Raw genomic sequence first — 22,702 nt, 5'->3', positions numbered from 1 at the left:
TTGACTGGGCCATACTAACACATGATTATGCTTTGATCTAAACTATTCCATTGTAGCTCTAGCTGTACGTTTAGGGTCCTTGTCCTACTGGAAGATGAACCTCGGACCCAGTGTCATGTCTTTTGCAGCCTCTAAAGCCTCATTCACACGTCCGTGTCCATGCTTCAGTGATGCCTCCATGAAGAGGTCTGTGATACCCAATACAATACATTTAAGTTTGTGGGTGTAACGTGAAAAAAACGTGTTGCTCAACTCCAGGCCTCAAAAACCACCTGCCGGTTATGTTTTCAGGATTCCATTAGTATTGAGCAGGTGATTAGTGTCTATACATCTGGACTTACCATAATTATTAATTCTGTGGGATATACTGAAATCATGACCAGCAGGTGGACCCAGAGGACTTTGATCTAGAGGGCTCAACTATCTTCCTTCCTCTTCGGGACATTACTTCATTTAGGCTATTTTCACACTAGAGTTAATATTTTCCGGTATTAAGATCCGTCATAGGGGCTCAATACCGGAAAAAACACTTCCTTTTTGTCCCCATACATTGCCAATAGGGACAAAACAGAACTGAACAGAACGGAATGCTCCAAAATGCATTCCGTTCCGTTCTCTTAGCGAAGAGCAAACCGCACATATCCGTTTTCTCTGACACAATCTGAGAATAGAAAACAGATCCGTCCCCCATAGACTTTTAATTGAGTTCATGACAGATCCATCTTGGGTATGTTAAAGATAATACAACCGGATCCGTTCAGAACGGGTGTAGATGGTTGTATTATCAGTAACTGAAGCGTTTTTTGCTGAACCCTGCCGGATCCAGCAAAAACACTAGTGTGAAAGTAGCCTTATACTGTAAATCCTATGAGATACAGCCTACGGCTTAATTTTTTTGAAATCTCCATGGAGGTTCTCACTCTCCATTGCATCACTTCTCTCTTCAACCTAACCATCTCTAGCCTAATGAACAGTCTCTTACTTAGAATACAACTCCTGCACTAAAAAGGTTCTCACGGTTCAGGTATGGTTCAATACAGACAAGCTACCGTGAAAGAGTCTAGTGGCCCCTTGAAATCAAATTCAGTCAAAGGAGACATAGGGAAGTTTATATAAAAAATAAAAAAAAATCCTCCTTGGGCTCTGATACTATGCATGCCTCAACAATTGGCATACATTTGTAGTGGGAAGCAGGAAACAAAATTCCAAATGGGGTGGAACTGGAAAAAAAAAATAAAAAAAAATAATGTGCCACAGTTTTACGAGTTTTGTCTCTATGGCGTTCCCTATGCAGTAAAACTTACATTTTCGATACCACATTTATATAGTTTTTCTTGTGTTTTAATAGAGAAAAAAAAAACGTAGAAAATTTTTTGCGGAACGATCTGTAGTTTTTATTGATACCATTTTGGAGCGTGTGACTTTTTGATCACATTATATTCATTTTTTGGGGTTAGAGAACCTATGAAAAAATGGCGAATGAGCCATTTTGAATTTTTTGCCATTTTTTTTGAATTTTTATATTTTAATAGTTCAGGCATTTTGGGATTTGGTGATGCCCATGATAATTTTTTTTTATTTATTTTAGGCTACTTTTACACTAGCGGCACGGACATCCGGCAGTCTGTTCCGTTGGGTGAACAGTTTGTCGGATCCTTCCTGCCAGTAGTGACCGCGTTCCCCCGGACTGCGGCTCCGTCCCAGTTGACTATAATGGGACCAATAGATGGGTCCGTGCCGCTAGTGTGAAAGTAGCCTTAATACTAGGGAAAGGGGGTGATTTAAAACTTTTAAATTTTTAAAAACTTTACTTTAACTTTTTTAGCCCCCCCCCCCTTCCAGGAGACCACAATATCAAACATTCTAATTTATTTTAGCTTAGACTGTAGTTCAATAGAACTACAATTTAAGCTCCATTTGAGTGTATTCTATGGAGGATATTGGTATTTGAAACAGTTTTTTAGTTAAAACAGCTGATCCATTGGGCAGATATAATATTTGGTTATGCCCTATTAACACTGTATGTCCGTAAGTCACATCAACTCTCTTATCTCAACTGCTTCTTTAACCACCTCCGGACCGCCTAATGCACGGATGCGTCCGGAAGGTGGTTGATTTACTCCTCCTGGACGCATCCGTGCGTCATCTCGCGAGACGCGAGATTTCGGTCACAGCCGGCCCGCGCATGCGCATCACGGGCCGGCAAAAGTTAAAGCAGTATTTAGTCAGCAACCTGCCAGCCAATGATCGCGGCTGGCAGGTTGCTGATTTTAAAAAAATCCAATCAGAAGCCATATAGCAGATCATATTAGTAAATATGATCTGTTATATGGCTGCCCTGCTCCTCTGCTGGTCCTTTTCGTCGGTTGGATCCAGCAGAGGAGCAGGCTTCACAGTGAGTACACCAAACACCACACACTAGCCCCAGATCACCCCCTGCACCCCAATTAACCCTTAGATCACCCCTTTTTGATATTTTTTATCAACCGCAGCAGCCTCCGGTACTTCGCTAGCCTCCCATTTGTAAGACAGGCTTGCTTTTTTTCTTGGGTAGTCTCAGGGAATACCCCTGAATTTAGTTGCCCAAATGTCAAACAGGGGGTATTCTTCTGAAGAAGCCTACCGGCTTCTGACCTAGTCGGACGAGGAATGGGAACCCTCATCTGATGAATCTAACGGGTCAGAATACGAACCTGTAGAAAGCAGTGGCTCTCTGACCCAAAGTTCGGACGAGGAGGCTGAGGTCCCTGATAGCACCAGGCGTACCCGGCCCCGTGTCGCGAGACCACAGGTTGCGCAGGATCCGCTTCAAGAGCAGCAGAGTGGGGCTGGTGCTGTCGGATTACGTGGTGAGGCATACACCAGCGGCGCTGCCCTTCCTGGACCTAGTACCAGCACTGCCGTACAACCTGGTGAAGTGGTGAGCACCAGAAGGGCAGTTGAAGCTGGTACGGTGGCACGAGCAGTAGTGACCCCGTCGCAGCCACCGCAAAGACGTGCCCGTAGAGCCCCTAGAATCCCTGAGGTGCTGGCAAACCCTGATTGGCAGTCCCCAACTTCAGCCGCACCTGTAGTTCCCCCTTTCACCGCCCAGTCTGGAGTTCGGGTTGAGCTCAGATCGGTTCGGCCCTGGGATTTTTTGAGCTGTTCTTGACTGTGGAGCTCTTGGACTTAGTCGTGGCCGAAACAAATCGGTATGCCACACAATTTATAACCGCCAACCCGGGAAGCTTTTATGCCCAGCCTTTCCGGTGGAAACCAGTCCAAGAAATTAAAACTTTTCTGGGCCTCCTCCTCAACATGGGTCTAACTAAAAAGCATGAATTGCGGTCATATTGGTCCACGAACCCAATTCATCACATGCCCATGTTTTCTGCTGCTATGTCCAGGACACGATTTGAGACCATCCTGCGTTTCCTGCACTTTAGCGACAACACCACCTCCCGTCCCAGAGGCCACCCAGCTTTTGACCGGCTCCACAAAATTCGGCCCCTCATAGACCATTTCAACCAGAAATTTGCAGATTTGTATACCCCAGAGCAAAACTTCTGCATAGACGAGTCCCTAATAAATTGGGGTCAAATTGTATAAGCTCTGTGAAAGGCCCACAGGCTATACCCACAAATTTCGTGTCTATGAGGGAAAAGATCAGACCCTGGAGCCGGTCGGTTGCCCTGACTACCTGGGGAGCAGTGGGAAGACAGTCTGGGACTTGGTGTCACCCTTATTCGGCAAGGGGTACCATCTTTATGTGGACAATTTTAGGCATTTGTTTCTAGAACAGATTGGCGCCTGTGGCACCGCGCGAACTAGTAGCGCGGGCTTCCCCCAACGGCTCGTTACCACCCGTCTTGCAAGGGGGCAGAGGGCTGCATTGTGTAACGAAGAACTGCTCGCGGTGAAATGGAGAGACAAGCGTGACGTTTACATGCTCTCCTCCATTCACGCAGACACGACAATACAAATTGAGCGAGCAACCCGTGTCATTGAAAAGCCCCTCTCAGTCCACGACTATAACCTTCACATGGGAGGGGTGGACTTCAACGACCAGATGTTGTCTCCGTATTTAGTTTCCCGCAGAACCAGACGCTGGTATAAGAAGGTGTCTGTATATTTGATTCAATTGGCTCTGTATAATAGTTTTGTTCTCTACAGTAAGGCTGGGAGAACTGGATCCTTACTCAAATTTCAGGAAGAGATCATCGAGAACCTCCTGTACCCAGGAGGTTCCGTGGCCCCATCCACCAGTGTAGTTAGCCGTCTACACGAGCGACATTTCCCCAATGTCGTTGCCAGTACCTCAACCCAACCATCACCCCGAAAAAGATGTCGTGTCTGTAGCAGTAGTGGAATAAGGCGTGACACCCGCTATTTCTGTCCTGACTGTCCTGACCACCCTGCCCTATGCTTAGGGGAGTGTTTCCGGAAGTACCACACACAGGTACACCTAGCATAGAGATCATCTCACCAGGACAGGCATACAGGGCTATTAGGGCCCATTCACTCACAGCTGCTGCAAACCTCTCCTTTCACCTGGGACAAAGTGCATAACGCACTTCGCCACATCTTTGGGCGATTTGCGCTTTGCACATTGACCCATGGGGAAGGAGAGGTTTGTTCTATAAAAAGGTAAAAAAAAAAAAAAAAAAAAAAAAAAAAACACTAGTAAGCAAAAAGGTTAATGTTTAGTTCAAAAAGTTAAAGTTTATATGTTCTGTTCCAACGTTAATAAAATTATTGCGTTGCGGCCTGGTTTTTTCTTTTTTTTTACCTTCCAGGTGGACCAACCGATCGACCAGTTGCAGCACTGATGTGCATTCTGACAGAAGCATTGCGCTGCTGTCAGATTACACAAAAGTCGGTGTATGCGGCGCTGCAAGACGAGATTTCTACTCTGCAGTTAAAGATACGTTTGCCAAGGCATACGAGCTGAGGAGGAGGCGGCGTTCCTATGCTTTGGCAAACACTTTGTATATAAAAAAAAAAAAATCCCGGCAATGATTTATTCATCCACATCGATTGATGTGAATGGAGAAATCTGGTTTGCCAGGGCATACGAGCTAAGTGGGTATGGATGTTGGGCGGAGCTCCTATGTCCTGGCAGACGCCTTTCCCCTCTTTTTTTTTTTGGCAGAGATTTTTTCATCCACATTGATCGATGTGAATGAAGAAATCTGTGCCGTTCATTTTTTTCTTTCAGCCCAGAGGAGACCCTCAAATGCCAGGGCAGTACAAACACCCCACAAATGACCCCATTTTGGAAAGAAGACACCCCAAGGTATTCGCTGAGGGGCATATTGAGTCCATAAAAGATTTACATTTTTGTCCCAAGTTAGCGAAAAGTGAGACTTTGTGAGAAAAAAACACAAAAAAAATAAAAATATTTCCGCTAACTTATGCCAAAAAAAATAAATTCTATGAACTCGCCAGGCCCCTCATTGAATACCTTGGGGTGTCTTCTTTCCAAAGTGGGGTCACATGTGGGGTATTTATACTGCCCTGGCTTTTTAGGGGCCCTAAAGCGTGAGAAGAAGTCTGGGCTCCAAATGTATAAAAATGCCCTCCTAAAAGGAATTTGGGCACCTTTGCGCATCTAGGCTGCAAAAAAGTTTCACACATGTGGTATCACCGTACTCAGGAGAAGTTGGGCAATGTGTTTTGGGGGGTCATTTTACATATACCCATGCTGGGTGAGAGAAATATCTTGGCAAAAGACAACTTTTCCCATTTTTTTTATACAAAGTTGGCATTTGACCAAGATATTTATCTCACCCAGCATGGGTATATGTAAAATGACACCCCAAAACACATTCCCCAACTTCTCCTGAGTACGGCGATACCAGATGTGTGACACTTTATTGCAGCCTAGGTGGGCAAAGGGGCACACATTCCAAAGAGCACCTTTCGGATTTCGCAGGCTATTTTTTACACATTTTGATTGCAAAGTACTTCTCACACATTAGGGCCCCTAGAATGCCAGGGCAGTATAACTACGCCACAAGTGACCCCATTTTGGAAAGAAGACACCCCAAGGTATTCCGTGAGGGGCATGGCGAGTTCCTAGAATTTTTTATTTTTTGTCGCAAGTTAGTGGAATATGAGACTTTGTAAGAAAAAAAATAAATAAAAAAAAATCAAATAAAATATCATCATTTTCCGCTAACTTGTGACAAAAAATAAAAAATTCTAGGAACTCGCCATGCCCCTCACGGAATACCTTGGGGTGTCTTCTTTCCAAAATGGGGTCACTTGTGGCGTAGTTATACTGCCCTGGCAATTTAGGGGCCCAAATGTGTGAGAAGTACTTTGCAATCAAAATGTGTAAAAAATGGCCTGTGAAATCCGAAAGGTGCACTTTGGAATATGTGCCCCTTGGCCCACCTTGGCTGCAAAAAAGTGTCACATGTGGTATCGCCGTACTCAGGAGAAGTTGGGGAATGTGTTTTCGGGTGTCATTTTACATATACCCATGCTGGGTGAGAGTGAGATAAATATCTTGGTCAAATGCCAACTTTGTATATAAAAAAAAAAAAAAAAAAAAAAGGGGAAAAAGTTGTCTTTTGCTAAGATATTTCTCTCACCCAGCATGGGTATATGTAAAATGACACCCCAAAACACATTCCCCAACTGCTCCTGAGTACGGCGATACAAGATGTGTGACACTTTTTTGCAGCCTAGGTGGGCAAAGGGACCCACATTCCAAAGTGCACCTTTCGGATTTCACCGGTCATTTTTTACAGATTTTGATTGCAAACTTCTTCTCACACATCTGGGCCCCTAGAATGCCAGGGCAGTATAACTATGCCACAAGTGACCCCATTTTGGAAAGAAGACACCCCAAGGTATTTTGTGATGGGCATAGTGAGTTCATGGAAGTTTTTATTTTTTGTCACAAGTTAGTGGAATATGAGACTTTGTCAGAAAAAAAAAAAAAAAATAAAAAAAATCATCATCATTTTCCGCTAACTTGTGACAAAAAATAAAAAGTTCTATGAACTCACTATGCCCATCAGCGAATACCTTAGGGTGTCTACTTTCCGAAATGGGGTCATTTGTGGGGGTTTTCTACTGTCTGGGCATTGTAGAACCTCAGGAAACATGACAGGTGCTCAGAAAGTCAGAGCTGCTTCAAAAAGCGGAAATTCACATTTTTGTACCATAGTTTGTAAACGCTACAACTTTTACCCAAACCATTTTTTTTTGCCCAAACATTTTTTTTTATCAAAGACAAGTAGAACAATAAATTTAGCGAAAAATTTATATATGGATGTCGTTTTTTTGCAAAATTTTACAGCTGAAAGTGAAAAATGTCATTTTTTTGCAAAAAAATCATAAAATTTTGATTAACAACAAAAAAAGTAAAAACGTCAGCAGCAATGAAATACCACCAAATGAAAGCTCTATTAGTGAGAAGAAAAGGAGGTAAAATTCATTTGGGTGGCAAGTTGCATGACCGAGCAATAAACTGTGAAAGTAGGGTAGTGCAGAAGTGTAAAAAGTGGCCTGGTCATTAAGGGGGTTTCAGCTAGTGAAGTGGTTAAAAGGGTTTCTCTGGGATTTACATATTGATTACTTATCCTCAGGAGAATCTCTTTAAGAGAATGTTCAAGGTCGCTACCACCTCAATAATACTTGGGGAAGACTTTACCCCTTTACCGTTTTCGTTTTGCGCTCCCTGTCTTCCCACAGCCATAATTTTTAATTTTTTTTGTGTTCACATAGCCTTATAAGGGCTTGTTTTTTGCGGGACAAGTTGTACTTTCCAATACCCCTATGTAATATTGCGTGTGATGTAGTAGGAAAAAAATTCCAAATAGGGTGAAATTGCAGCCGCACAGAATCCAAACCCATTCACTTCAATGGGGCTGTTCAGATGAGCGGTGATTTTCACACATCACTTGTGCTTTGCGTAAAAATTGCATGTTCTCTATTCTGCGTTTTTCAAGCAACGCAGGCCCCATAAAAAAGAATGAGGATGCGTGAAAATCGCAGGCATCAGCATGCAAGTGCGGAAAAGTGCAATTTTCACGCATGGTTGCTAAGGAGACGAGGGATGGTACCAACCCAAGGGATGGTATTTTTTTGTGGGCAAAAAAATAAATAAAAAAAAATGTAACTCACCTCATCCACTTGATCGCGCAGCCATGCTCGTCTTCTTTCTTCCTCTTGCAGGACCTGGCTTGAAAGGACCTTCTTGCGTTTTGATAGTATTAAAATAAAAAGTTGTTTTACTTTTTCGTTGCCATATTTTGACCCCTATAACTTTATTTTCTAATTATGTATACGGAGCTGTATAGGGTCTTATTTTTTGCGGGGCGATCTGAACTTTTCATTGATCCGATTCTGCATGACTTTTTGATAAATTAGGTATTTAATTTCTTTTGTCGAAAATGAAACTACCAAAAATGGTGAATCAGCCATTTTGACGCTTTTTCCATTTCACCGTTTGCTGTATGGAGAAGATATTTTTATATTACGGACGTTTTCACACATGGCGATACCCATGATGTGTATTTTTTTTATATTTTTTGGGTGGGAAAAAGTGCGTCTTATAAAGCGAAAAATACGGTATTTATTTTTGTTTCAAAAATGCTATTATTGTCACATCCGTAACCATCTGCTCTATAAAAATGTCACATGACCTAACACTACAAAGCATGACCAACTACTAGACGCTGCTACAGCCATATTTACTAGCCTGTTGGGAGAGAACGATAGTGGTGGAACGCAATTTACTGCTCGCTGAAGCCACCACCGAAGCAAAATGAGCCCCACAAGACATAGTATGTTGCTTCCTCAGCTACCTAGATACTGCAGCACTGCTGAAAGCGGCCAGAAGAAAAAAGACAACCTACAATTCAAGGGTGAGTGCATTCTTTGTTTCCAGGACATAGCCCCCTCGACTTTGTATAAAAGGCGGCTGCTACGTCCTTTAACAGATCACTTGAAAGCCAAATATGTCACATTTAGCAGTTTTTTTCTGTTCGGCCTCGCGTTCACTAAAGGCGAGAAGAAATGTACCATCAGAACGCCAGCAGACCTCCTGAATGTGTGGTCCATCCTGCAGATGTCTCCGCTGGACATTCCATCATGGTTGTCGTGCATGCACAGCAGGTATCTCTCCCTCCCCTACCAGTTCCAGGAACCTGGTCTCTAGCAGGGAAGATGTCAACCAGCCCTAAGAAGCACCACTACTGAACCATGGCCTCTAATGTCATCCAACTAGGCCTTTCAGAGAGCAGTAACGTATACTGCTGTTAAAATGTTTCTTCTCCATATGTTTAGGAGGACGTTCAATGCCATATCACCAGACAATCCTCTCCCTTTAGATGGACATATGCTGTTCCTCACCTATGGACGTTTCTAACCCATGATTAAGCCTACTGTCATTCACTGTAGTAGCTTGACCTAATGGTCTTATTTTTACAGTTTCCAGTGTTCACCTTAACATTACCAGTTAGCCTCAAGATGAGCAACCAGCTTATTTAGTCTTCTTCTGCCGATACAGACCGTGTGTTCCTAAATGTCAGGTTATACATGCTTGTTAAAGCTAGCACACCTCTACTGGTTGGCTGCGTATATGCGTTGATAAGTGGCATGGTGTACCTCACAATACTCATTCAGTTAGTGATCAAGATGATGAGTGGAGAACTCACCATGTCACTTCAAGCATATGTGCCTACTACATGTATATTTTCATATTGTTTTATTTTTCTTTACAACTATCCTCCCTTAGTCCTTCCGCCCTCCCTCCTCCATGTGGTTTATCTCTTGTACATATGCATCACCCATCCTGGACACATCGTCTGGCACAACAGTACACTCACAAGCCTCATTGGGGCGAATACATCGATCATTAAGGTACGCCTGCCTGATTGACGCATGGTGACTTCTACACCCGAATACCAAAGACTATACCTTCTTCTCCAACGTGCAAAATAGCCTTCAGAGATTGGATCATATTTTTATCTCAGAGAAGCACATTGACTGTGCGTTCAGCCAATAGAGCCTATAACCTTATCCGACCATGCACCGGTGAACGTATCTCTATTATAACCTGGTCTTGGCGCATGAATGAGACACTACTGGATAGGGGTGCAGACTTGCAGGCGATGCAGCAGAAACTATCCCTTTATTGTAAAGAAAATGTGTCAAGGGACACATCTTGTATAACCACATGGGAAGCTCATAAGGCTATGATGAGAGGGGAATTAATTTCTCTGGGCAGTAGATTAAAAAAAAAAAGAGGCAAAAAGTGCTAAACTCTCTCCTGTCGCAAGTAGCAACAATTGAAACTCTCCATAAGAGAACTCAGGCCTTACATATACACCAGGAACTAGTTCACTTGAGACAGCCACAGAGAATTGCTTAACATACAGTCAGCCAAATAATATCAATACTCTAAGTTCAGATTTTATGCAAATGGAGATAAAGGGACTAAACTCATGTCACGCCTCCTGAAGCAATAGGAAAAAAATAAAATTGTGCACTAATTTAACATTTAATACATATATATAAAATATGCATGATGATAAATATGTTCAGATAAAGCCATATGCATACATACGGCTTTATGTGAAGATATGCATCATGCATATTTTTTATATATATATATATCTCTATCTATCTCCTTACTAAATCATTTATATACGCACTAAACCAATAAGATTTTTTTGGTTTATGGTCCTTCATGTTGACCTTCTAGTGCCCTTTTCCAACAGCATACAGTAGATATGCATTTGCTAACAGATCAGCCATTTTTTCCACTACCATCGACCAGGTTTTGACATCCAAATGGATCCATGAATATATGGCGACATTATTATCACTATTGGTGCTGATATAAATTTTATGATGATTAGCAATGGTGGTTTGTACTACCATACCTGTGGTATTGTTTGCATTATAACCACCAACACTAGTATGTAATGGATATTACCATACCTATGGCATTTTAGCTTATTTTATATTACCAACAGGGGCTCTAATACTATATGTGATTCTACATGCAGCCAGTTAAATGTTTACATGTGTTTTACGCATGCATTTATTTCCAATTCATTTTATATTTATTTTAATTTTAAGGACTATGTGTCTACATTCCATTTTTTTACTTCTGTACCTGAAAAAAAACTCCCCTATAAAGGGAGTCTGTCACCACATTTGAGCATATTAGACTGATCAAATAGCGTTATATGTGCCACGAGAACTTAAAAAAAATACCTTTGTTGTATCTAATGGAGTTTTCTTTCAGCCAAAAATGAACTTTTAAGATTCTGTAAATGCGCCCTCTCAAGTGCCCAGGGTGGCGTCTCAATCGTCCGAGCCCCAGGCAGCACCTCCTCAACGGTTTATAACCCCGCCCCCCGTGTGCCTCTGCCCGCCCGTTTACTCTCCTCCTCTCTCCTTTTCCACTACGCCCGCTACGAATTTGACCGCGCAGCCGCAGTGGAAAAGGAGAGAGGAGGAGAGTAAACGGGCGGGCAGATGCACACGGAGGGCGGGGTTATGAGCCGTTGAGGTGGTGCTGCCTGGGGCTCGGACGATTGAGATGCTGCCCTGGGCACTTGAGAGGGCGCATTTACAGAATCTTCAAAGTTCATTTTTGGCTGAAAGAAAACTCCATTAGATACAACAAAGGTACAGTTTTTAAGTTCTCGGTGGCACATATAACTCTATTTGATAAGTCTAATATGCTCAAATGTGGTGACAGACTCCCTTTAAGAAATCACAAATTTAGACTTTAAAAAGGAGTGTACCAACTCCGAAATGCGCCCCCCAATAAAGACCCTTTATTTATCTACTGAGGTCGTGTCTTTGTGCCAGAAGGTATCATTTGGTGTACTGTATTAGTGCACAACATTTTTTTTTTCCTATTGCAATACATATCATTCCTATGGAGACTTGGCGACTCCACCTACGAGGACTGAGAAGATACCGGCTGCACCGACCCCATGTCCTCACGAGTGTTGTGCCCACGTATGCACAACACTGTAAGGTGAGCACAACCATTGATGTCTTAATTCCATATATTCATTATTGAACTTATTACCCTATGAGCGCCTTCCTATCTTTTTTCGCCACAATCGCCTCCTGAAGCAGTGACAGAATGTCACCTTTATACAGTCTATCACACGTTCAAAGGGCATTAGGGCAACAAAGACTGCCGATATCGCAGCAGCCTTCAGGGAATTTTATGCTCAGCTATATGATCTGAGGGGAGAAGGGAACTCTGCAGAACAAGAGAATAGTGGAGCTATAGATGGCTTTTTAGACTCATTACATCTTCCATCAGTCTCTTCGGCCGATTGTACATTATTGCTTCAAACAGTAACAGAGGACAAGGTGGCTACGGTTATCAAATCTATGCCCCTTGGTAAAAGCCCAGGCCCAGATGGCTTCCCAGTAGGCTACTATAGGTAGTTTTTGCACATTTTACTCCCTCACATTACCAAATGAAGTAGATCCCTAATGTCCGGTGCCAATTTACATCCCCAGGCACTGGAAGCAGTAGTCACTATTCTTCCCAAGGAGGGAAAGGACCCTGAGCAATGTGGGAGCTATAGGCCAATATCGCTCTTAAATGTTGACATCAAAATCTGGGTGAAAAATCCTTGCCTCCAGACTGAGCTCGCTCCTCCCTAAATTAGTCCACCCAGAACAGGCAGGGTTTGTCCCGGGAAGGGAGGGTAATCATAACTCTTGTAGAATACCTAATGCTATCTATTATGCCAGGGAGTCTGGACACCCACTAGTTCTCCTCGGTGTAGATGTAGAGAAGGCTTTTGACATAGTCAGTTGGGTGTTTATGCAGAAAGCACTCTTAATATTCAGGATCCCAGCTGCATTTGTCAACGCCATAATGTTATTATATAGATCCTCTAGTGCGAAAATCAAAGTGAATGGTGTACTCTCTTCAGCTTTCCCCATCAAGAATGGGATGAGGCAGGTGTTCCCCCTATCCCCTACCCTTTTTGTTTTAGTGATGGAGACTTTATTACAAGCTTTTAGGGAACACCCCCATATCCAGGGACTCCCATTACCTAGTCAACTACCCCCTTATTTTATAGCAGCCTTTGTGGATTATGTACTCCTCTTCAATCGCCAATCCTCTGGGGTCCTTCACTCACCTATTAGATCTCTTTGAGAGATTCAGAACACTCTCCAACTTAAAAATTAACCATACTCAATCTGAGGCCCTTAACATAACAGCACCAACTTCTTTAGTGTTTAAGCCAAGACTGACTACTCCCTTCAAGTGGCAATCTTCTCACCTCACTTACTTGGGCATCAAGATACCCTCAGACCAATCAAAGATTTACCAAATCAATTACCCACCTCTGCTAAAGGAGATACAATCACACTTGAAATATCTACAGATTCCCTTAGTCTCTTGGCTGGGGCGCAAAAACTTACTCAAAGCTTTTATAATGCCCAAACTACTCTATGCCTTACAAATGCTGCCAATCCATATACCGACGCACTTCTGAACTTACCATATCTTCCTTTTTATGGAATGGAAAGAAAGCACGCCTGGCTTATAGTTGACTTGTATTAAGAAAGGAGCGCGGAGGTCTAGGTCTCCCTGACATATAACAGAGCGGTACACCTAAAAAGATGGTTCCAACTTAAAAAGAGGACCTTTCACCGATTATGACACTGTGAACTAAGAATACAGACATGGAGAGCGGCGCCCGGGGATCTCACTGCACTTACTATTATCCCTGGGCGCCGCTCCGTTCTCCTGCTATGCCCTCCAGTATCTCTGGTCACAAAGTTATAGTAGGCGGAGTCTGCCCTTGCTCTTCTGTAGCGCTGGCCAATCGCATTGCAGAGCTCACAGCCTGGGAGCTGGGAGAAAATAACCTCCCAGGCTGTGAGCTCTGCGCGCTGATTGGCCAGCGCTAGAGCAGAACAAAGGCAGACTCCACCTACCATAACTTAGTGACTGAAATCTGTGCCTACTATAACTTAGTGGCCGGAGATACCGGAGGGAATAGCGGGAGAACGGAGCGGTGCCCAGGGATAATAGTAAATGCAGTGAGATCCCTGGGCGCCGCTCTCCATGACTGTATACTTAGTTCACATTGTCATAATCGGTGAAAGGTACTCTTTAATGCAGCGTCTAGTCAGGTGTTGGGTACTAAACTGGAGCGGTGCACACCGAGTCCAGAGGGGCTGGCGGGCTTGCGAGGAATGGGAGTAGCTACACCAGCAAGTAACCCACTTCTCAACGGGACTGTTAGTAACGCGATCCGTTATGGGAGAGCATGACATTATTAATTCCCCATCACCTCTTACCTGCTTCAGGTGTGGGAACAAGGGACACATTGCAAAGAATTGCCCTTGTAAAAGTAATTTCAATGTGTCCAGTAGTGTTTGCCAGGTAACTAATTGTGCAGTGGGGTCTAGTCAGATTGGCCATAAAGGGGTTACCTCTCAGCGGCACATGCCTCCCCAGGCGCTGAGGGGTCAGAATGGCCAATCTAGGCTGGACAACATTTGAAACCCCTGTACTATTTGTTCCACCGTCTGTTCCCTGTGTATGCCCATGTTGTGTGTTTGTTACCTGTTTGTATGTTTTTTGTGTGTGTACGGCAGAGGTCCTTGTCTATGAATGTGTCTCACCCTGCTGATTGTTGACATTTCCCGCTGTGAGTCCAGTCGCTGACGTTTTGATTCATTCTTGTGTCCCCTTGGAGTAGAACAGTATTATACTGTGGATCGGGAAAGTATAGGTTCCCGAGCAGATAATTTCACACGGTAAGTCCTGCTGGTCGGAAGAAGGCGTTCCGGATTAAAGGACCTTCTCCATGCAGCACACAAAGGATGGTGTGATATTATTCTGGGCAACCAGGGTCTCAGATCGATACAGATAACACTGTTGTGCTGAGGGTTTTCGGTGGGGCTGTGTTATACTGGGGACTAGGGCGGACAGGCAACATTGGTGTAATGTTGCGCTGCACACTTAATTCTGGTCCGATCAGGTGGCACAGCTCTAATTGAGATTGGGTGCAGGGTGATTGGCAGCGGAGTGTGGACTGTGTTCTTGTGTTGTGGAGTCCTGAAGAGTCTAGGCAGGACTTATGCCATGGATTCTGCCGCCTCCACAAAACAGGATGACAGTGGGAAATCAGCTTGAGTATACATGAGTGGACAGGGATACAGTGCCATAAATTACTAGATGGTGCTTCATCCACAGCTCCCCTCGGCTATCCTAACTTAGTAAGGTACCCATCCTGATCTGTTGGTGCAGAGGGATGGGGAGACGTGGTAGGGTGTTCTCACACCAGTGTTGGGATAACAAGGGGTCCTGTGAGATGGAGGTCAGCCCAATACCCGTCTCTACTCATGGATCAATCTGTGCTGGGTAGGACAATTAACTGCACCGTGAGGCGAAATCCCCCAGGAGCGCCTGGTATTTTCTTCTATTCCAGGTGTTTGCTACGGAGCAGAGGAAAAATACCCAGATGACTGCTATCTGCCCTGACATTCTTGTGAGGCTCCACAGGATCCCACTGGATTTTGGCAGTTTAGCGACCCTTGTACAGGAGACAGAACTGTGCCACAATCCAGCGGGAACATTCTCATTGCACTGGAGAAATATTTGATTGTGTTCGGGTGGAAGAGCAATTACAGTACGGTTTCTTCTGGTTCTGGTCAACATCATCCACTTGGTACTGTGTCTAATGTACCGGAGGGTAAAGAGATGTGCGGACCGATCAAACAAGAACAAGACAGAACTTCACAAACTCCACCGCCAGAGGCTCAGGACTTAATCTCACCAAATTCCTGGAGCCAAAAAGCCAAGAGACGTGACAGTTCGTGTGGGGGTCCAGGAGGAAAAATTTCAAATTATCCTGAGACCCCATGGAGTGGAAAATTTTCCTATGAGGTTTTGGGATGTAAATATGCCATCCTGAGACCTCATAGTATTGTTTACAAATGTCCTTGGGTTTAGGTGGGTTGGGGGAGGGGAACTGTGTATGTGTTTTGTGCGAATGGGGACAAGAGTAGGGCACACTAGGGACAGGCCCCCTCTGTTCGCCATTGGCCACCTTGAACCCAGGAACAGTGAAGTTCATAAGGTAAGGACTGGATGGGTAGTGTGGCGGCATTATTTCCCGCAGGTAGAATTTAGACACAATGAAATCACCTCACTTAATGAAAAATCTGACCTGCCTTGTAAAGACCTACTCATCTGTCCATGGGAGAACCGCACTCATACTTCAATCAAGACGGAACAAGGGATGTCGGACGAAAGTCTTTCTTAAAGAAAGTTGGCGCAGATGGAAAATTGAGACTGAGGGTGAACCCGCTCCAGGTTCCTTGGGGGTGGATGACACCTGAAGATCGGCATTAATACAGAGAGACTGTGGGGGTGTGGTCACTCCAAACTCATTGGCGGTGGCCGACACTGGAAGATGGTTGCCTGAAAGAAAGGCCTGTTCTGTGAGGGTCAAGCTGCTCCGGAAGTCATGAAAAGACGACAGTAGAAGGGGCTGATACCGGAAGATGGAAGCAAAAGACGTCCAGAAAGTTCCTGCGAAAAGAAGACGACGACGGTATATCCTGTGGATGGGGGAGGCTGGTTACGGAGAAGAGCAGGTCGGGATAGGTGATGTCTATGTACCCAAGGACCAAAGTGTACTCCAGTTCTTCCTGAACTGTCACCAAGAGTGGGGTTAAGGGGGCAAACGCATCCAAACCCTTCCCTCAAGTTATTGTCGTAATTCGACAACATAGGGATTGTAGAGGGAAGTCAGGTGGGAATATATATATATATATATATATATATATATATATATATATATATATATATATATAAAAATAAAAGGTTAGGCAGCACTCCTCACGTGCACAGCTGATTATATGGTGCCCGCGGTGGTCCCTCGATCCAGGACGGATAAATAATAAAGAAAGTCCGCAGCACTCCTTAAAGTAAAAAATGTGCAGTTTATTCACACATGTCAAAAAATAGACAACGTTTCGGTTCTCTCACAGAACCTTTCTCAAGTCAGGTGAAACAAAGTGCCATAGTGCCAGTATAAATACACAATAAGGTTGTTCCCAATCAATTCATCAACCAATACAGACATGGTACACTCCCCTCTTGTGGACGAATAACAATTCACTCATCTGTCCCAATTATCCGTGTCGACAGACTACCAAACTGATGTTACATGTGCCATAATATTGTAGCCGTGTTACATCCCCATAATACATATCACAGTGTGACCAATAATAAAGTGCTCAGTGCATTAAAAACATTACCAATTTCTATACCTTGCTGGGGGTGTAGCTGAATATATGACTGGCGTCTTCTCACGTGTAGATCCGCGGTACCTCTGCGCGTCTCGTCCTCGCTACTGCGCATGTGCCAATCATTCACCAGCTGTTCGGCCGCACACACGCTATATGCGTGACCAATAGGCGGAGTTCAAGCGCCGTCTCCTCTGGCATGCTGCGTCACTCACGCGCCAACACATTACGTGCCGGACCTTCGTGAACACATCAGCCAGTGTCACTGCGCTTCTCCTCACCGCCATCTTACAGCAGGGCAATATTTATGGCAACACATACTATAACCGCAATTACCATCCCAGCAAGGATAGATAACAATGCTACTATACAATTAGATTAGTAACAAAATCAATAACATTATAATATAGATCAACACAAGACCTTTCCACAGGGTTCACCCCATACAGCATTATGGACACCCAATAAATCATGGTTATTTAAGGACAGATGTTAACTCACCATTCCCCCTGTTACCCTGAATTCGACATTTAACCCTTTCGGCTTCAGAGTATCTAGTCGAAAAATCCATCTGAGCTCTGCTTTTTTTTAAATATTGAGTCGATCCCCCCCTCTATCCAAAGGTTTAACATGATCCAAGATCATAAATCTTAGATCATTTTCTTTATGATTTTTTTCAAAAAAATGCTTTGACACAGGCAGGTCCCTTCTCTTGTTCCTCCTAATAGATTGTCTATGGTTATTCAACCTGGAAAGATAGTGAGGCGACACTGGGGATTGCTCAGTAGTGGCCATCCGAGTATAGCTGCCTTCAAGCATCCGCCCATGATGGCCTATAAGAGAGCAGGGAACATCAGGGACAAGGTTGTGCACTCCAGATTGCCTGAAAAGGGTCAACTTAGACAGACATTTCTCAAGACAAAGCGTACGGGTTCTTTTCCGTGTCTGGGATGTGTGAACTGTAAACTGATGAGCAAGGGATCAGTGTTCTCACATCCAGACACGGAAGAGACCTTTAACATAAGACATTATCTCACCGGTGACTCGTCATGGGTGATATATGTATTGTGGTGTCCCTGCAAAAAGCTCTACGTGGGTGAAACCACATGTGATATGAAAACCAGGTTGAATAACCATAGACAATTAGGAACAAGAGAAGGGACCTGCCTGTGTCAAAGCATTTTTTTGAAAAAAAATCATAAAGAAAATGATCTAAGATTTATGATCTTGGATCATGTTAAACTTTTGGATAGAGGGGGGGGATCGACTCAATATTTTAAAAAAAGCAGAGCGCAGATGGATTTTTCGACTAGATACTCTGAAGCCGAAAGGGTTAAATGTCGAATTCAGGGTGTCCATAATGCTGTATGGGGTGAACCCTGTGGAAAGGTCTTGTGTTGATCTATATTATGTTATTGATTTTGTTACTAATCTAATTGTATAGTAGCATTGTTATCTATCCTTGCTGGGATGGTAATTGCGGTTATAGTATGTGTTGCCATAAATATTGCCCTGCTGTACCATGTCTGTATTGGTTGATTAATTGATTGGGAACAACCTTATTGTGTATTTATACTGGCACTATGGCACTTTATGTTTCACCTGACTTGAGAAAGGTTCTGTGAGAGAACCGAAACGTTGTCTATTTTTTTGACATGTGTGAATAAACTGCACATTTTTTACTTTAAGGAGTGCTGCGGACTTTCTTTATTAAATATATATACACACACACACACACACACACACACACATACATACATATACACACACACACACACACATATATATATATCTGCCCCTTTATTGATGTATGTATGCATATTTATTCAATATATTAGGGCTGCACGATATGGGAATTTTGTGCGATTAGGGCCCTAAATATTTTAAGGGAATTGTGCTAGAGGTCTATTTGCTAGGATTTTCAAGGCAAAATCACACACAAATTACTGATAATGCTGAAATGTAGTTATGCTTAACTCAAGAACTGTAATGCACAGTGTTTTTCAAAATAAAACATCTTTTACTAAATTAAATAACATATTTGCATTACTGCAAAAGTACAAAATACAAAACTTGCCATTTTCTTAATAGCACTGCACAGAACAGATAAATAAAATAGAATAAATAAAAGAACATTTGTTCATTAAAATAACGACTTACCTCCAGCCCCTCCTCCCTCCCCCCTCCCCATACTGTAACTGATGTATCGCCGGCCGCGCTGTGCAACATAGCGGCCGGCGATACATCAGTGTCAGCCACGTAAAAAGTCAACCATCACTTTATAAGGCGCACTGCCATTTTCCCCCCACTTTTGGGGGGGGAAAAAGTTTGTCTTATAAAGTGGAAAATATGGTAATATAATTGTAGCATTTTTGGGTCGGCCAATTGGCGATTGCAATATGGCGATTCATTGCGATTGCTTTGGCGATATATTGTGCAGGCCTAATAATATATATATATATATATATATATATATATATATATATATATACACACACACACACACACACACACACACACATACATACATACACACACATACATACACACACAGTACAGACCAAAAGGTTGGACACACCTTCTCATTCAAAGAGTTTTCTTTATTTTCATGACTATGAAAATTGTAGATTCACACTGAAGGCATCAAAACTATGAATTAACACGTGAAATTATATACATAACAAAAAAGTGTGAAAACTGAAAATATGTAATATTCTAGATTCTTCAAAGTAGCCACCTTTTGCTTTGATTACTGCTTTGCACACTCTTGGCATTCTCTTGATGAGCTTCAAGAGGTAGTCACCTGAAATGGTCTTCCAACAGTCTTGAAGGAGTTCCCAGAGATGCTTAGCACTTGTTGGCCCTTTTGCCTTCACTCTGCGGTCCAGCTCACCACAAACCATCTCGATTGGGTTCAGGTACGGTAACTGTGGAGGCCAGATAATCTGGCGCAGCACCCCATCACTCTCCTTCATGGTCAAATAGCCCTTACACAGCCTGGAGGTGTGTTTAGGGTCATTGTCCTGTTGAAAAATAAATGATGGTCCAACTAAACGCAAACCGGATGGAATAGCATGCCGCTGCAAGATGCTGTGGTAGCCATGCTGGTTCAGTATGCCTTCAATTTTGAATAAATCCCCAACAGTGTCACCAGCAAAGCACCCCCACACCATCACACCTCCTCCTCCATGCTTCACGGTGGGAACCAGGCATGTAGAGTCCATCCGTTCACCTTTTCTGCGTCGCACACAGTGGTTGGAACCAAAGATCTCAAATTTGGACTCAGACCAAAGCAGATTTCCACTGGTCTAATGTCCATTCCTTGTGTTCTTTAGCCCAAACAAGTCTCTTCTGCTTGTTGCCTGTCCTTAGCAGTGGTTTCCTAGCAGATATTCTACCATGAAGGCCTGATTCACACAGTCTCCTCTTAACAGTTGTGCTAGAGATGTGTCTGCTGCTAGAACTCTGTGTGGCATTGACCTGGTCTCTAATCTGAGCTGCTGTTAACCTGCGATTTCTGAGGCTGGTGACTCTGATGAACTTATCCTCCGCAGAAGAGGCGACACTTGGTCTTCCTTTCCTGGGGCGGTCCGCATGCGAGCCAGTTTCTTTGTAGCGCTTGATGGTTTTTGTGACTGCACTTGGGGACACTTTCAAAGTTTTCCCAATTTTTCGGACTGACTGACCTTCATTTCTTAAAGTAATGATGGCCACTCCTTTTTCTTTACTTAGCTGCTTTTTTCTTGCCATAATACAAATTCTAACAGTCTATTCAGTAGGACCATCAGCTGTGTATCCACCTGACTTCTCCACAACGCAACTGATGGTCCCAACCCCATTTATAAGGCAAGAAATCCCACTTATTAAACCTGACAGGGCACACCTGTGAAGTGAAAACCATTTCAGGTGACTACCTCTTGAAGCTCATCAAGAGAATGCCAAGAGTGTGCAAAGCAGTAATCAGAGCAAAAGGTGGCTACTTTGAAGAACCTAAATATTACATTTTCAGTTGTTTCACACTTTTTTGTTATGTATATAATTCCACATTATATTCCACATAATTCATAGTTTTGATGCCTTCAGTGTGAATCTACAATTTTCATAGTCATGAAAATAAAGAAAACTCTTTGAATGAGAAGGTGTGTCCAAACTTTTATATATACACATACATACATACATACATACATACACACACACACACACACACTTAAATGCCTAACCATCCCCCTCCTGCATGCTAGTTCTTGCAGGGGTGGATATGTCTCCAGGTGGCTGGTGGCTTCAAAGGCTAAAGAGATCAATAGATCTTTTGTGGCGTTTCCCCAGCTCATCAGCCTAGTTACTATGCTCTCCCCACCTTGTGTTTGTGACATGGTTGGGCGTATGGTGCTGCTAGCCAACTGGCAGTCCTGAGTGCAGGCATACGTCAGTCACACTATGATGTCACGTCCCTGAGAAAGGGGGAGGTGAGCTGTTTCTGAGGCTGATATATGAGCCCAAAGCCAGGAACACAGGGTCTCTTGGAACTGGACTACAAACAGAGATACATTGGAGAGAGCAGCTCCATGACGTGCCCCTGGAGAAGGCCTAGTAACCCTGGAAGGGCTAAGTATACCCCTGCAGCAGTAACCCCTTCACTGCTGCCCTGATTAACCCCTACCTACCCCTCACATACCCCTTATATCCCCAACAATAGTAACCCCTTCCCTGCCGCCAACACATCCAATTGCAATCCCTATCCCTGCAGGCCCTTTTACCTCTGAATTTACTATGGGCACAGTGTCTGGTCCATTATTATACTACAGTAAGGCGCAGGCCATTGGCCTTCAGCGCAGCGTGCAGGCAAGGCGAGGGTACATGTGTTATGTTATATTAAGGGAATAAATAGGCGGGGTCACCGTAGATGACTTATGCCTATTTAGAAATATTAATTATTGGTATTGACATAAATATTGCCAATTAATATCCCCCCTTAACAGTTACTATGTTAAATACTGTACTAACTATGTAAGTAGGTCAAACAGACAAAAGGCCTAGCAACAATAGTGCACTTTTCAAAGAAATTTTGTATGAGTTCAAAGCTCGGTAAAACCCATTTAAGACAAAATACCTGAAGTTGGCTTGTGTCCATATATTCCATTAAAGTATGCAGGCATTCTTATGCTGCCTCCAATATCTGAGCCTACTCCCATCACAGATCCTCCTGCTGCGATGATACAGGCTTCCCCTCCTAAAAGAGAAAAGAAATTTGAGCAGAGTACATAAAAAAAAAAAAAAACATGTAAAATGTTGCTTTACACATTACTGTCACTAAAACTGTACAGTCAGGATACTTTCACACTTGGGTCAGAGGATTCCGTCAATCCGGACGCAAACGGATAGCATTTGTCGGATCAGAAATACCAGATCCGTCTCTCCAGTGTCATCCGAAAAAACGAAT

The 22,702-nt window shown here is 43.4% G+C and overlaps 1 protein-coding gene across 1 annotated transcript in view; it reads right to left on the bottom strand.

Moving 5' to 3' along the window:
* Nucleotides 1-22,702, bottom strand: part of FAAH2 (fatty acid amide hydrolase 2) — a 123,803-nt gene that overhangs the window by 73,193 nt on the left and 27,908 nt on the right. The window contains exon 4 of the mRNA XM_044305911.1: nt 22,373-22,492. Within this exon, the coding sequence (XP_044161846.1) occupies nt 22,373-22,492 (120 nt within the window). The remainder of the gene's footprint in view (nt 1-22,372; nt 22,493-22,702) is intronic.

The sequence above is a fragment of the Bufo gargarizans genome, chromosome 9 (genome assembly GCF_014858855.1).
Source record: "Bufo gargarizans isolate SCDJY-AF-19 chromosome 9, ASM1485885v1, whole genome shotgun sequence".
NCBI classification, from domain to species: Eukaryota; Metazoa; Chordata; class Amphibia; order Anura; family Bufonidae; genus Bufo; species Bufo gargarizans.
This window is presented reverse-complemented; position numbering and strand designations above follow the sequence as displayed.